Genomic DNA, 15,590 nt, shown 5'->3' on the forward strand with positions numbered 1-15,590 from the left:
CCTTCCTTTCAGTCCACTGCTACTTTGGCTTCTCTCTAAAACCCCAAACCAAAATGATAAAAAACTAAGCTTTAAACCCTAACCTCCTCAATACCTCATCCATTTCATAAACAACAAAAAAATGGCATCAGTGCATCAAGGTCGGATTTTGAAGCTGATTTCAGAGTCCCAAACGGAGTCACTTTGGCTGAAACTACGCCGTTTCAGTTCTAGCTCCCTAGAAGATGAAGCAGCTATCAGAGGACAACATCGACGACGACGACCCTTGAGATCGGAGGAGGAAGAAGACGATGACTATTCTAGCCAACAACAACAACAACAAGAGCGTCCTCCAGAGCCCATTCCAAACAGGCCTTTGAGACCCCAACGCAACCCCAAATTCCAATCCCAATTTCAAAACAACAAAACAAGAACATGGGGTAATGACGTTAATCCAAATCCATCTGAAAACAACAGCAACTTCGATTTTCTCGAAAAATTCAAACTTGGTCCTGAAACCCCTTCGTCTTCTTCTCCCAAACCCCAACAACAACAAGACCAAGTAGAAGAAGCGAACAACGCGGAAACGCCTCCTCCACAAGACGCTGAGGAGATCTTCAAGAAGCTAAAAGAAACGGGTCTGATCCCAAATGCTGTGGCTATGCTCGATGGTCTTTGCAAAGACGGCCTTGTTCAAGACGCCATGAAGCTCTTTGGTTTGATGCGCGAAAAGGGTACTATTCCTGAAGTCGTTATTTACACTGCTGTTGTTGATGGCTTCTGTAAGGCACACAAATTCGATGATGCCCAAAGAGTTTTCAGGAAAATGCAAAACAATGGTATTTCTCCCAATGCCTTCTCTTACTCTGTCTTGATTCAAGGTCTCTATCAGTGTGACCAGTTGGATGTTGCTATTGACTTTTGTGTTGAAATGTTGGAAGCTGGCCATTCACCAAATGTGCAAACTTTTGTTGGGTTGGTAACTAGACTGTGTTTGAAAATGGGAGTTGAAGAAGCCAGGAAAGCCATTACAACTTTAACGAACAAGGGTTTTTTTGTTAATAAGAAAGCTATTAAGGAGTATATGGACAAAAAATCTGCACATCCTCTTGTTTGGGAAGCAATCTTTGGCAACCAAACTCCTGAGATACCATTTCAGCATTGACTTTTGTTGTTCATTTTGTAAGTTTTTCTTTTTAATATATGCTTCCTTGGCTTTGTTTTAGACAACCCTAATGTGAGAGACTACTTGTGAAGAACATTCAGTGTCATCAATGGAAGTTCTCCGTGTTACTTGTGGTTTATTTTTCTTATACTTTTATGTGGTTGATGGAATGGAATTATGTTGATAATGGGTGTTTTAATTTGTGCTTTTCATTTCTTTATGGTTTAATGGCATGGTTTCTTTGTACTAGAGCTGGTCTTCTTCCAGCAACCAAATTAGTAGCAGTAGACAGTAGCATCCTATAACAATCCTCTGAATTTCTTCATGCTTAGCCTTCTTTCTTTAAAAACATCTGAACAATATAGATGCCGAAGCCCATGGTCACCTAATACATGTGCTTCTCCACTTAAGTCTAGCCTGGTCCAGTAATATGCATTCCATACTCCTCAATGTCTCCATCCTTACGAATGATATAGTTAAGATACTCAAAAGAGATGACTCTTTAATACATATTATACCATCAATTTTCACTTTCCTCTGATCCCTATTTCTAGTTTTATATATAAATCACAGTTCATATACTTAGTCAAGCTTCCTATGATAATCCTCAGGCTAGTTGATACTTTCTAAGTTCAAGCCATTCAAAATATGGAACAAAAGTGAAGTATTTTATTTATTAATTAATGTTACAATGAAGTCAGCATTCATTTCAAGCAAATATTGTAATGGATGGGTGGCAAGAGCGGTGGTGGTTTGAGTGTGATTGTTTGGTGGTGGAAGTATTGGTATATGTGAATGATATGAGAGGAAAGAGGAGGTGGTGATCCTAGTAGTGATGCAGGGCAGAAGGGTTAGATGTAGGTTCTTCAGAAATTTAGCACTAAATTAGGATCATTGATGAGATCTTGAAGGGTTCTTGAATAGGGTTTAATGTTAAGTGTTTAGGTAGGTTAAGTACCGAAAGATTGAATTTTCCTGTAGCTCTTGATCTTCGTGTATTTGTTTCATTGTTCTAAGTGTTCACCATCGTGAACATGATGTTCAATTTTTTCAATAAAAGTTTTATTACCTATCAAAAAAAAAGAATTATTATTGAAACAAGCTGGAAGGAACCATCAAACAAAAAACAACCAAGTTGGAAACAAGCAATACAAATCACAGAACTAGAAACCAAAACTGTGATAAACCGGCAACACAGACCAGCAAATATGAAGCAAGTAGCTTGGAAACCAGCATCAAGCCACACAGCCTAGTACAAAGCAGGCAACAAACACCTTACACTACACTACTATGCAATTGGTCTACAAGATTTGAGGCAAGTCACAGAGACCATCCTTTGCAAATCTGCAGATTTCTAGAATTAGGGAAGGGCCCTTGAATTCAATCCTGGCTTTCACATTCTTTCTAACGACAGCAACCAGCTGCTCCTCTGAGCTGACTTTATTCCCAAGCAGGATCGCATTTCTTTGCCTCTATACATGAAAAATCACAGCACTAAGCCCCAACCTACCAGACATAGCAAGCAAGCTCTTGCCTTTCCAATGCATAACCGCCCCATCTTGCTAGTCTATCCCTGGTAATTAATCTGTCCTACATAGCTAACCAACAAATGTAAGCCTGAAGAGGGATTCTTTGAGGGAATCAGACCAATTTCTGCCAAATAACCACTGGTGCTTTGATGGACTAGCCAGGGATAGACTAGCCAAACAGGGGGTTTGTAGCGATACCCCCATTTGATGGCTACTTGGTGTCAAAATAGTGAATAGAAAGAGACACAAGGCAAGATAAATACTAGGCAAACCAATCATGCTTAGGAAAAAGAATGCAAACACACCCTTTAAGATTAAAATCAAGGGCTCAAATTTTATTGAATTCAATGTTTATATTTCTATCATTTATTGAATACTTAGGCTATTGCAATACTATTCATAGAAGGACTAAACCTCCTAAATTACCATTTCCTAGAAAGACTAGGACTCATAATAATTATTAAAAAGTAATTAAGAACTTCTCAACAAAATAGAAAAAGGACTCAAAATGTAAAATAAAACTCGTGGGCCTTTTATACAGCCCACTGTAGCACTTTGCAGGAAATCTGAAATTACCAAATTACCCCTATTTGTATCATTATATGGTGCCAAGAAAGTCCAATATTGATACTAGAATACAATTCTTGAATCTATTAGTATTTAATAATGTTTTTTCTTGGAACGCTTTGTTGGCTGCGTCAAGTAGTACTAATGTCAATTTGAAGGCGGAGTAGGATGCTGAAGGTGGGGGGAAATTATGTAGTATCAGTAGTACTGAAGCACGATACAAATCATGTTATTTTGCCAATATATCTGTCCAAGTGAGCTTGTTTCTGAAACCATTCCTCTTTAAGCATTCTTTGTAGCCTGTGGGTTATCATTTCTTTTCACACGCACATAAAAAGACTACAAGCAGGGTTTTGTTTTGTTTCTTTTTTTTTTCTTTTTTTCTTTTTTTTTTTGTTTGTTCCCCCCCAGTTGATAAGTTACCCATGCACCCCATGGGTTTTGAAACTACAACCTCACCCTTCACCCATTATTGCAAGAGGAGGAAATGGCATTTGGGCCAAAGCTCATTGGCCACAAGACTATAAGCAGTTATTTTGGTAATACAATGAAGCTGATGATCGGAGTTCTGTGAAGTATTTTAATTGTTGAATTAATAAAATTACCTTAACAGCAGGTGAATAGATAGTCAACAGACTCAACACGTTCTCTAGAAATCTTTGAAATTGTTTTACGTTATAATGTGAAATAGGTGACTGTTGAACTAGTGAAAATGTTAAGTGGCTCTAGGGAGAGATCTGGAGGAATGGATATATAAGAACACTGATGAAGACAACTCTTCGTAGAAAGCCTAGGACTTCATCACCATGGGGGTCATCTTGCCTTGAATTTACACAACCTTGTTTTTATCCTGAATCCTGAATGCATGATATTGGCATTTTGTTGTAAGATATGCATCATTACAGAATAACTGGTTCATGGCTACTTAAACTTTGCCCCTTGTTTTTAATGCGTGGAATTTTCCTTTTGAAGTATTGTAAAATAAGCTACTTTTTGGAGCTAGTTAGGTTTAAGCCTGCACTGAACCCAACTGCCTTCTTGTATTGCTGTATTAATTGAATTTTTGAGTTGTAGATACATGTCAAATATGCAAGCTCCGCGAAATCCCTGCAAATAGTTTGGGTTTCAGGGGCTGTTATGAAGATGCTACTATATAGTTCGGTTTCCTCAGAAACAGTCCTGTAATATGTTTGGTTAGAATTGTGATTTAAGACACTAACATAGAAGGTTGACATGATGAGTGGTTTGGAGGGAGTGCCTTAACAGAGTTAGTTTCTGGTTTGTTTTTGATAGGTGAGGATAAGGATGATAATTCTATTTATAATTTGTTGGGTGCTACAGATGGTAAGGTGACCAGATGGGGGGATATTAATAATATTAGTATTGTACAAGCTGATTGGGATATTGAATCTATTGATTCTTTCTATAATCTATTTTACTAAGTTTTCTACTAGATGAAGGGGTTGAGAGATAGTTAATCATAATGGTAAGTTTTTGATCCTGCTATAAGGCATTCAGAATATCTAGCAGGTAAACAGCTTCCGTGAAAGAGTTTTTGGCAAAGCAAGTTCCTGAGGAAAGTAGCATTTAGCATTAGACCATTGGGGAAGGATAAAAAAAATAATTAAATAAAACCTCAAAATTTGTTGCAGGACAAAAAATAAAATTAATGCAATACTGAATTAATACTTATCAAAAAAAAAAAAAAAAAAAAAAAAAAATTTTTTTTTTTTTGAGCTCTGATAGAAATCCTAATTTAATGAACCTAATGTACTACTCCCACCCTCTTCGAGAAATTATACAGTACTCATGGTGGACCACGTCACTTGTCCACCATGAGGACCTTATAATTTCTCCACCCCTTCCCACCTAGGACCACTCGAACTTAGGTCCTCAAACCCAACAAGCCTTTAAGGCTTGGGGAATTACCACTCTGCCCAATGTGGCCGGTGGTAACCTAGGACCACTCCTTGGTTATTAACAAAGATTTTTGTTTATAATTTAGGTTTGTCAATTAAATTCAATTATATGGTTGTATTGATTAATGCAATATAAAAGAGTTGCCTTCTTTCTCAAAAAAAGAAAAGAAAAAGAGTTGCCTTCCCCCACAAACATTTATGTAATTGTATTGACCAATAAGCTATATGGTTGAATTTAATAAAAGAACTTAAAGTACATCACTGAAGAAATTATATCAAATCTTGTATTAAAAAAAACAAAACAAAACAAAATAGTTTCATTTCATTGCAAATTTTCTTTTTTTCCCTCTATTTGGTCTATCTAGAGAGTAAGGAACAAGTGCAGATTCAAGGAGTGAAGATGTCCATAGCTTTTATTTCCCCCCATTAATAATGTTGTTGAGGTCTAAAAAGTTATAACATTAAGGCTCAAAATAGCACAATGGGTGAACCCCATATAAAAGGATTGAGCTCACCACAAAAGAAAATGATGGTAGGCCCAAGTCCATTAGAAAGACTTAAAGCCCAAAATCCAAGAAGGAATAGGCCTTAGAAAGAAAAACAAAGGAAAGAAAGGAAGAAGCCTAGCCTGTCAAAATCAGAAAATCAAAAGGGGGTCTAGTGATGAAAGCTGGACCAGGATACCTAGGGACTACTAGAAGCCCGGGGTCCTTAAGACACGCAACAAAGCTGAAATGGGATTAAGATAGCTCAAAGGAAGTGCCCAGAAAAACACAAGAAACGAAGAATAGATACATCTTTATCAGTCACCCAACGATGCTGAAAGGAATCAAAGAACTTGGGACTAACAATTTATGAACAAAGGGATGGTACCTCGGAGAACCTAGAATGAAGAACCACAAAGGGAAGTAGTTGGGAAAACTTTCAACCTGGCAAAGATGGAATCAGCTCACTCGGGAAAAATGACAAAAGGAAAGGTAGCCAAAAAAGCTAAATCTGAAAATGTGAGGTGTAGAAACCTTGAAGGAAGAGAGATTGGAAGTCAGCTCTCTAAGGGACACCCCAGAAAGGAAAGTCATCAAGGACCTTTTAGGGAAAAGGCATCAAAAGAAGAAGACTATGAGAAAATAAGGAAGGGACTAGCCATCGAAGTAGTTGGCACGACATAGGCACTGGTACCCAGGGAAACAGAGGAAGGAATCAATAGTACCCTAAAACCCTAGAACGCTATAAAAGGGGAAAACAGCCCACATTGAACAGGCATTCAGCAAGAGTGAATCAGAATAGAATCATTAAGAAAACTCTGTCATAAAATTCAAAGAAAGTAGTAAAAGAAAGAGGAATATCGTCCGGTATCCTGAAACAGCTACTATAGAACATACTTGGATTCAAAGGGATTCAAATTTTGCAAGTCTTAGAGGCTTAGATAAACCATCTAAGTCTGTAATTTTTGAGCTTATTTGGACTTTGTAATACGTCTTAGTGAGTACATTGTGATTTACAACTAATAAAAGTAATGAAACATTTCACAATGTTTTAAGGATCCCAAACAATTATTTTGTCTCTCTCTTTATTACATTGTTCCTTTACTGTTCTTGCTGTTCAATACATATATATTCTTGCCTGCTAGTATGTACGTATTATAGGATTCTTGCTCTATGCACCACTTGGTTCGTAAACAGTCTATTTAGCTGCGATGAACCAAGCCAAGTCCCTTTAAACAACAACTAAAAGGCTCAGAGTCCTTGCTTCAACTTGGGCCTAGACACTGTCCAAAAAGGGACCCTCATAAACTTTTTTTTACTAGATAAATATTATACTCTAGCCTAATCTAAGTGTATATGTTCGTGAAGCTTCCTCCTGGAGATTTTAACCCTGGCCCTTGCCCCCCACATCCTACAAGCACTGATACTTGTGGAGTAATTATCGCACTAAGAATGTGCAGTGGTATAATGTATTTTTCTTGTTTACTTTAGTTATGACATAGTTTTTTTCTTCATGAATATACTCATATATAGTTTTTTCCTTCATTAATATACTCATATATGACATGTTATATGCTTATGTTATATAATAATAATATTAAGTATGTATATTATTTGATTTTGAATTAATAATTTGATATGATATAATATCATGTGATGCAAACTTAATTAAAGGTGGGTGTACAAAACTTTAGCAATAACTTTGAAACGGTACCTTGAAATAGACTGATACTGGAATGTTCCATTCCAATGGGCAAATCGAAATGGCGTTTGAAATGATATTTAGAGCATTGGACTGAAATAGACCAAAGTGGACCGAATGGTTTAGAATAGACCAAAGTGGACTAAAACAGATTGAAGTAGATGAATGAACTAAAATTAGCTAAAACACTACGGTAATGTGACTCAAAAGGAGCGTAACAATAATAAATATTATATTTCATCTTTTAAATATTATATAGATTAACAAAAGGGTAAATTTTAAGTACAATTCTTCATATATTAAACTTTAAGCTTGCCAATTAAATTTAATTCTTTAAGGATACGAGACTCCCCAAATATCTATAAGAATTTGGCTCACAACATAAAAAGGATTTTGTGGAACCCATTCTTATCTTTGTAGCCAGTTTGGATTGAGGGAAAAGGAAGGGGAGTAGATCAAACTAACCATTAAATTTGTTTTTATTTTTGGGGTAATTACAGTAAACCCCTATGGTTTGACCCGAATTCTGGTTTGAAAAGTGTCACTTTACCTACCTGAAGTTCACCCCGTTTGTCTCTCATTACCCATTTCTATTAAAAAATGAGAGTAAATAAGTATTTTTTTTTTCTCTCATTTTATATCTCTATCCTCCCAAAACAAAAAACACGAAAAACTACCAGAGAAAAAAAAATCAAAAATTTATGGTTTGGTAAAAATTAATAACAAACATTTGAGTATTTGACTCTCCTTGTCTTCTTCCACTATGTGTCTTTCTCTCTCCTCTTCATCTCTCTCTCTCGTCTAGCACAATGGTCACAAAGAATTACTATTAATGCAAATCATAATAATCCACCATCTATCAACAATTCAAATGGAAGCTTCACCTACGATGGACCAGCAAGGCTCGTGAGACAACAAAGGACCTTTGTTGCTCTAAAAAGCTAACAAGATTGACGCCTCTCACTGTGCAAAGTAAGTGGGAAGCCCCCAATCTAATACACACCTTTAATATCACACCCCTGGTGTGGCAAGCCCATGATGCCACAACACCCTGTAGATCTGTTGGCCAAATAGGAGGAGCTCTAGAGCCTAGTCCTTCCAAAACCAATATTATATCTGTAACCACCAAATACCAATCATATATGGCTTAAGAATAGTGGCAAAAAAAAACTTAATTAATTTTGCTTTTAGTCAGTGATTAGTTTTTGCAATTATACTTACTAGTGACTGAGGTTATTTAGATTTCATGTTTATAGCTCTGGGTTCGAAATGATAAACTTATTCCGAATCCTAAATCAACTTAAGCTAGATTGAACACATATAGCTTAACTTCAAACTCTAGGTTTAGGCAAGGTAAGCAGCAAATAATCAAATGTTAGCAAATAATTTGAGAGAGAGAGAGAGAGAGAGAAAACTTAACTTTTTGATCTTGTTTTCTCATTTTTGTATGTGTTTTTTTGTTTTGGAGGAGAGAAACATAAAATGGTGGTAAAAATACATATTTACCCTCATTTTAACAGAGATTGGTTACAGGAGAAAAACATAGTAAACCTTAATTGGGTAAAGTAACACTTTTCAAACTATGAGTAGGCAATATGAATTTGGACCAAATCACATGTAGGTTTAGTGTAATTACCCCTTTATTTATAGATCTTTACCTAAGTAGATAGTTTTTGGATAGTTTATAGGAGTTTTTTCTTTTTTGAGATCTTTATATAAGTGGATACTTCTAGTAGGAGTCGTGTCTCACTTTCACATTGACTTTATTGATCCAGCTCTCCACTTTTTCATACGCATTTTTATTTAGAAACAAATATACACACAAAAGAGAAGGAATAGAGTCCGAACACAAATTTAATTGTAAAAAAAGAAGAAAAAAAAAAAAAAAAAAAGACAAAAAAGACAAAAAAGACAAAAAAAAAAGGGTGGTTTCGACCTCGTAGTATATCTTAAATGACCTACATTTCTCTTTAGGCATTGCTGCACGCTTTGGTCATATATAGATGATATGATTCTTACTACTGACAATTGACAAAGCCGTGAGGTGAGGAATTATTATTAGAAGGAGTTGGTTGGTTCTCTCCGGTGAGTCCTCCGCTTGTTGTGTGTACCACATGGTCGGTTATTGTTTAATTGAGTCGAGTAAAGTGAAGAAGAAGAAGATGCATGAGATCAGCATGATACATCTCCCTCTTCGTTCAAGAGACTTTAATTTGAATATTGTAAAGTACCACTCATTAATTTAAATGCCAACCACAACTTACCAAAGCCAATTCTCAGTATCTTTGTGATTTGGTCGGCCTTTTATATATATATATATATTTTTTTTTTCCTCCTCTCCAGTTTAAGGCAAGTCATACCTAGCAACAAGGGAACTGTCTCATTATAGGTGTGGTGGGTCCCGACTTTTTATTATTTCTCTATCTAATAATTCATTGCTAAATAGTCTATATTATTTGTGATAAAATTATTTATTTTATACTTTATCAATTATATTACACAATGCATATATTTTTTTTATAAAATTTTGTATTTATTAATATATAAAGAAAAAAGAGACACATAATTAATGGAGTATAAAGTAAAATACTATATATATATATATATATAACAAATAGGTTTTTTTTTTTTTTTTTTTAAATAAATGACTTGTGAGTTGAGTCAAATTTATGGTTGGCAAAAGTAAACTATACAGGAAACCGAAAGTGGGGTGTAGGTAGTAGTAGGGTTACCAGAAGCTGAAGCAATGAGATGGAGGCAGCGGGCAGGCAGTACCATTAGTGTACCTTGGCAGTCAGCAGAAGGGAAACCAAATTTAATGTAAATGGATATTTAGTCTTGGAATTTAATCATTCGAATAATGATGGTAGCTTGAACCAAAGATAAGCAATAAAGTCAAGATAGTTTTATAAGAAGTACTTAATTCACTAATTTCAACAACCGTTTCACTTGACTTGAAGAATAAGCAATTAATTAGTTTTTTTTTTTTTTTTTTCACTATAAAAAGTTTTTAATTTTTTTTTAAATCAATGTAATTTTTTAAGAACACTCGTTAACTTTTTTTTCTTCTTTGTTTGTAACCTTAATTGAAGACAAATTAAGCCTTTCTACACTTCCATCAATTATAGTTTAAGTACCCTAGATTAAACTCTATTACAAAATAGTTTACTCTACTATTACAAATTTCAAGAATTTGAATATTTATTTTGCTTATTTTTAATATTTTATATTTAAATATAATAAAATTTACACACTATACATTGTTCTTATACAAAGTGATTCAATATATGCATTACATATCATAAAAATAGTGAGTTTTTGTTATGTGGCTCACTAATTATTAATATATTTTTTATTTATTTATATATAATTTTAAATTAAGTAGTGGGGGTATAATACTAATTATAAAATTAAAAAAGAGTCGAGAAAAATAAAGACTTTCGAGCTAAATGCTAATCAATTTTTCTTTTTAAAAAGATTATTTATGAGAACTTGGGATATTAATATCTCTGTGGTGTTGATTTTGAACAAAAGTATATTTCATTTTTTATTCCTAAAGTAATTTTTTTTTTTTTTTGGGATAGGTTCCTACAGTAATTTGTGATAATCTTACTGCCTATTAGAGAATTAAAATCACGATTTCGCTCCTGTTGACTTTATATACTCTTGATTTTACGTTTTATTTTAAATAATGTAAATAATTTTAGTCCAAGTCAATGACTAATTACTGGATATTTTGAGGTAGGCAGTGTCAACCTTTGATGATCTGATAGAAACATTGTCAAATATAACATGTATGGAGATAATTTCAAAAAAAAAAAAAATTATAATTCAAAACCTGTAATAAATTTAGTATAAGTGGGAAAACATTATATAGATTTGTTAGTAATAACTTTTGAAAACCTGTTGCTTCATCTAATTAACATCATTCACCTTCTCTAAATGTCATGAACACATTAAGAGGTATCAATTAGTTGATTTACAATCACCGCACATCCTTAGTGCAATAGTCACTTTATAAGCTTGTGGGGTGTGGAGGGTAAGGGCTGAGATTCAAATTTCTAGGAAGGAGCTTTACAGACATATACACTTAAATTATGTTATAGTAGAATTTATATACAATATATATATATGTAGGGTCAATTTTCTTTACGTCAACCCAAAAACAATAAATTTGTAGAGTATGGGTTGAAGAACTAAAGTTGACAAGGGATTCACCGTAAAAGATTATCACTCCTATTATTGTTTATTCCACAGTTTCTCATACATTTTTCTTTTTTCCATTTCATACCCTCTCCCGCTATTATATAGCCACTCTCACTCTCATCCCTACCGTCCACGTGCTCCCTATCCATGGACGTGCTCAAGTACCTGTCACGTCAGGCAGCTGCTTTTCATCTCTGTGTGAGTGGCGGTAGGTCATGAAGCACTGTTCAGATGTCTTCTCCACATAAATGCGGCCAGAAAAGCTGTTGCAATGCATTAATATGCCACCGTCGTCGGAAGGGGAGTCATATTTCTTCATCCTTATCGTTCTTGAGTGTGCTTTGAGCTTATCTTGATCAGGTGGGCTCCTCGGACGATCAACCAGGCTTTTCTCCTGCTCGCTCAGTCTCCGCTATCATACCAGGGTAAAATATCCTCCTCGGACAGGAGATGTCCTCCTCGGACTGGAGATACCCTCCTCGGAAAGCGATGATCCTCTACCCAGAGGATTCCGCTCCAATCTGGGCCTCGCATTCTATTCATCCTTCTCTTCGGATGTGAAACAGTTCTCTCGTGGGTGTTCGGCCCATTAACTTGGGCCTGATCCTTTTATTCCCCACAATATATATATATATAAAAAATAAAAAACTAATTGATTTACAAGGCTCTTAGTTGAACATTTATTATAGGAAAAAATGTAAATTATTAGTGTTTATTTGGCAAAGATTATTTTTGACAACTTATTTTACTATTCAACTTATTTTTATTACTATTCATAGGTCCCACTGTACTATTTCAGCTAACTTTTATCTTTATCTACAGTACTTTCAAAAACAAAATTTCAATTTTAGCAAAATAAACGGATCTCAAACAAATAATTTGAATTGTGTTTTTTTTTCCTAGTTAAATTAATTTCACAAAAAGTACATTTCCAATTTTGAATAACAATATAAGTTCAAAGACAGTACATATTGTGATTGACACTTGATAAATGTGATATCAATAAATAAATAAAAAATCATAGAAAATAATGTTAGCTTCATGTTATAACTTATTACCACCTTATTAGTACAATTGTGAGAAGTTATAAAAATTAAAATGGTGTGCTATATAACATTGTTGTCTAACCAGTCGTTACCTTACTTGTTATATACTCTAGCATGCATGAAGTAGAACTGACTCTACTGAGAAGATTACCATTAATTGTTATCCATCATCTATGGTTACAGTATTATTATTGTATCAAACTGGAGACAGGTGCTGTTTTATTAGATTCTTTTACATAAATGTAAATAAAAATATAAGACTAGGAGAATGTGGGGTCGGCGCCGGCCCTGTAGCCTCGCGGATATCAAACTTCAATAGTGACTTTAAATATATTTAATTTTATACAGTACTATATATTAAACGCGAAGCACAAACTTATACATTTCAAACACTCTATATTTTTGAGAAATCATGAATTCAAAATTTTAAAATGAAGTTCCTCAGCCCTCCAAAAGTCAAAGCTAGCTTATCCATTATTTTATAGAAGTGTAATACATATTATTTAATCTTAAAAAACTAAGAAATTGAACTTGAGTCATAGCCTTGATTGCTATATAAAGGGTTGTCTTCTTTGGTTTCTCTCATATCATCTTTCACTAGTCAACACAAAATATATATAAACAAGAAGAATTTTTGAGAGAGTAAGAGTTAAAAGGAGCAAAATGAATTGTCTTATAGTTTCTCAGTCTCCATTTTGCATGGCCACCATTGTCTTCTACACTTGTTTTTGGATCCCATTTCTCCAACTCAAGCAAGCTTTGCTCGGCATAATGGGCCTCCTCATGTTCACTACTCATGATGAGCCAGTAGTTGAGAGCTTCAATGAGGGATACCTTCCCGTGACTAGGTTTGAAGAGTTGCAAAATGTGGATGAAATGTGTTCTATTTGCTTGGTGGAGTTTGAGAAAGAAGATGTGGTGAGCCAACTATCTAGATGTGGCCACGTTTTCCATGTGCACTGCATCGAAAGCTGGCTAGACCGAAACCAGTTCACCTGTCCACTTTGTAGGTCATTTTTATTTTCAGCTGTAAATACTTGTCATGAAAACTGTGGTGGTAGTGGTACTAGTTCACTACGTATCCCCTCCTATCTGGATTCTTCTTGGCATTAATCAAATCAAAATTTTGTATACTTTGTCTTACATTTTATATTTTTATCTTTTTTGTTTTGGGATTCAGGAACTGTTTCAAATTTTTGGTTCTTCAAAAAAATCTGCACACTAAGGAGCTGCATGAAAAAAGTTTCCTAAATCTTGCGGTTAGGGAAGTTTCAAAAAAAAAAAAAAGGGGAAACTTTTGACATCCACCTAAGCCTTTGATCAGGAACAAACACAAACTTTGTTTAGTTTTAGCTGATGATGTAGGTTTTTTAGATATTTTCTTCAACGGAAGATGATAAGTTTTAAAATAAGCTCCATTTAAAAAATAGTTTGACAAGCCAACCTTGATGTTAATTGTTTGTTGCTTTGCTTTTTTAGTTTGGGGGGGTTGAATTATTTGTTTGTTGATGATTAATATTTCAATAGGAACAAGAAATATATAAGACTCTGCAAGAAGTCAACGAGAGGACTATTTGATCAGAATACAGAATTTGAGATGATGAAGATATTTTCTATTTGGTTTTGCATCTAATTAATTTCTTTCCCAGTCCGAGTCCAGTGGCTTAATATGCAAATCTAATTAAGAAGCAATAAGATTTGGTTAATACTCTTTTTTTTCTTCAACGTTCAAACACACATGAGAGAACTGCCAATTGTCATTATACACATACAACTGGAGAAAGAGGGGCTCCTTTAAAATTTAAATTAAATTAATGGGTATCTGCGAATGAATACTAATTAACCAGTAGAAGCGTGATGGTTATCAAAAAAATACATGTGGGATAGTGTGTGACTGATGCTAGCTTGTTGTTGGATAGAAGAAGAAGGCATTTTACATGCAGTACAATTACAATTCGGTTTTATCAGTCATCAGATACATATATGGCGAAGTTAATTCAACTCTTTATTTTTCAACTTAATTTCAGCCGCTACCTCTAGTACGGCAGCAATAATTATCTTATATGTATCATATATTTTTCTCTTGTGAGATCTACCTATTGTAAAAATGGTGATACATGTATAAGAACCAAAGTGCTGTAATAAAGGTGAAAATTAAAAGGGAATAGAATAAAAGGTTACATGTAGGAATCTTATTTTGGCAGGATTTTTGTTTTTTAGTGATCTCTATTCTTAATTTAGCTTGGATGGGTTTTTTTTTTTTAATAACAAGCGTAGAGGGAGATCAACCGAACAATTGTTAGGGTATGTGATTTACGATTTGAGGATAGTTGACTTACCATATGATAATGAGGTAGGTCCTCCTCCGGAATCGATCCGGATACAAAAATTAAAGTTTTTGGATTCTTATTTTTTGTCTTCTGCACTGCAAATGAAGTTAGCCTTATTGAGCATTGACCTCAACAGAAAAAGACCTCTTTGAAAACGTTGCGCGCGGCCGGGTGTAAAAGTCCAATCCAATGACGTACGTACAACGAATAAAAATACTATTTTTAAAAATTCTAGATATTTTTATTTAAAAGATGCTAATTTTAGTTACAAATTTTTGACACTAAACACTGTCATGGATATGATCAAACAACGCATTTTTAGTTTGCATGTCCAATTTGATCAGAATACATACAGAATTTGAGATGATGAAGGTATTTTCTATTTGGTTTTGTATCTAATTAATTTCTTTCCCAGTCCGCGTCCAGTGGCTTAGTTTGCAAATCTAATTAAGAAGCAATAAGATTTCATTAATACTCTTTTTTTTCTTCGACGTTCAAACACATATGAGTGAACTGCCCAATTGTCATTTTACACAACTGGAGAGAGAGAGAGAGGGGCTCCATTAAATTAATGGGTATCTGAGAATGAATACTAATTAACCAGTGGAAGCGCGATGCTTATCAAAAAAATACATGTGGGATAGTGTGTGACTCATGCTAGC

General features: G+C 34.5%; 1 protein-coding gene across 1 annotated transcript; it reads left to right on the plus strand.

Annotated features, from left to right (window-relative positions):
* Positions 1-3: 3 nt before the first annotated feature.
* On the plus strand, positions 4-1,283 carry LOC112002874 (pentatricopeptide repeat-containing protein At4g38150). The gene has a single exon (XM_024035035.2). It carries the CDS (start codon positions 122-124, stop codon positions 1,142-1,144), a length of 1,023 nt encoding a protein of 340 aa, XP_023890803.2. The 5' UTR covers positions 4-121; the 3' UTR covers positions 1,145-1,283.
* The last annotated feature ends 14,307 nt before the right edge of the window (positions 1,284-15,590 follow it).

Source organism: Quercus suber, unplaced genomic scaffold (assembly GCF_002906115.3).
Source record: "Quercus suber isolate HL8 unplaced genomic scaffold, Cork oak 2.0 scaffold_252, whole genome shotgun sequence".
Classification (NCBI taxonomy): domain Eukaryota; kingdom Viridiplantae; phylum Streptophyta; class Magnoliopsida; order Fagales; family Fagaceae; genus Quercus; species Quercus suber.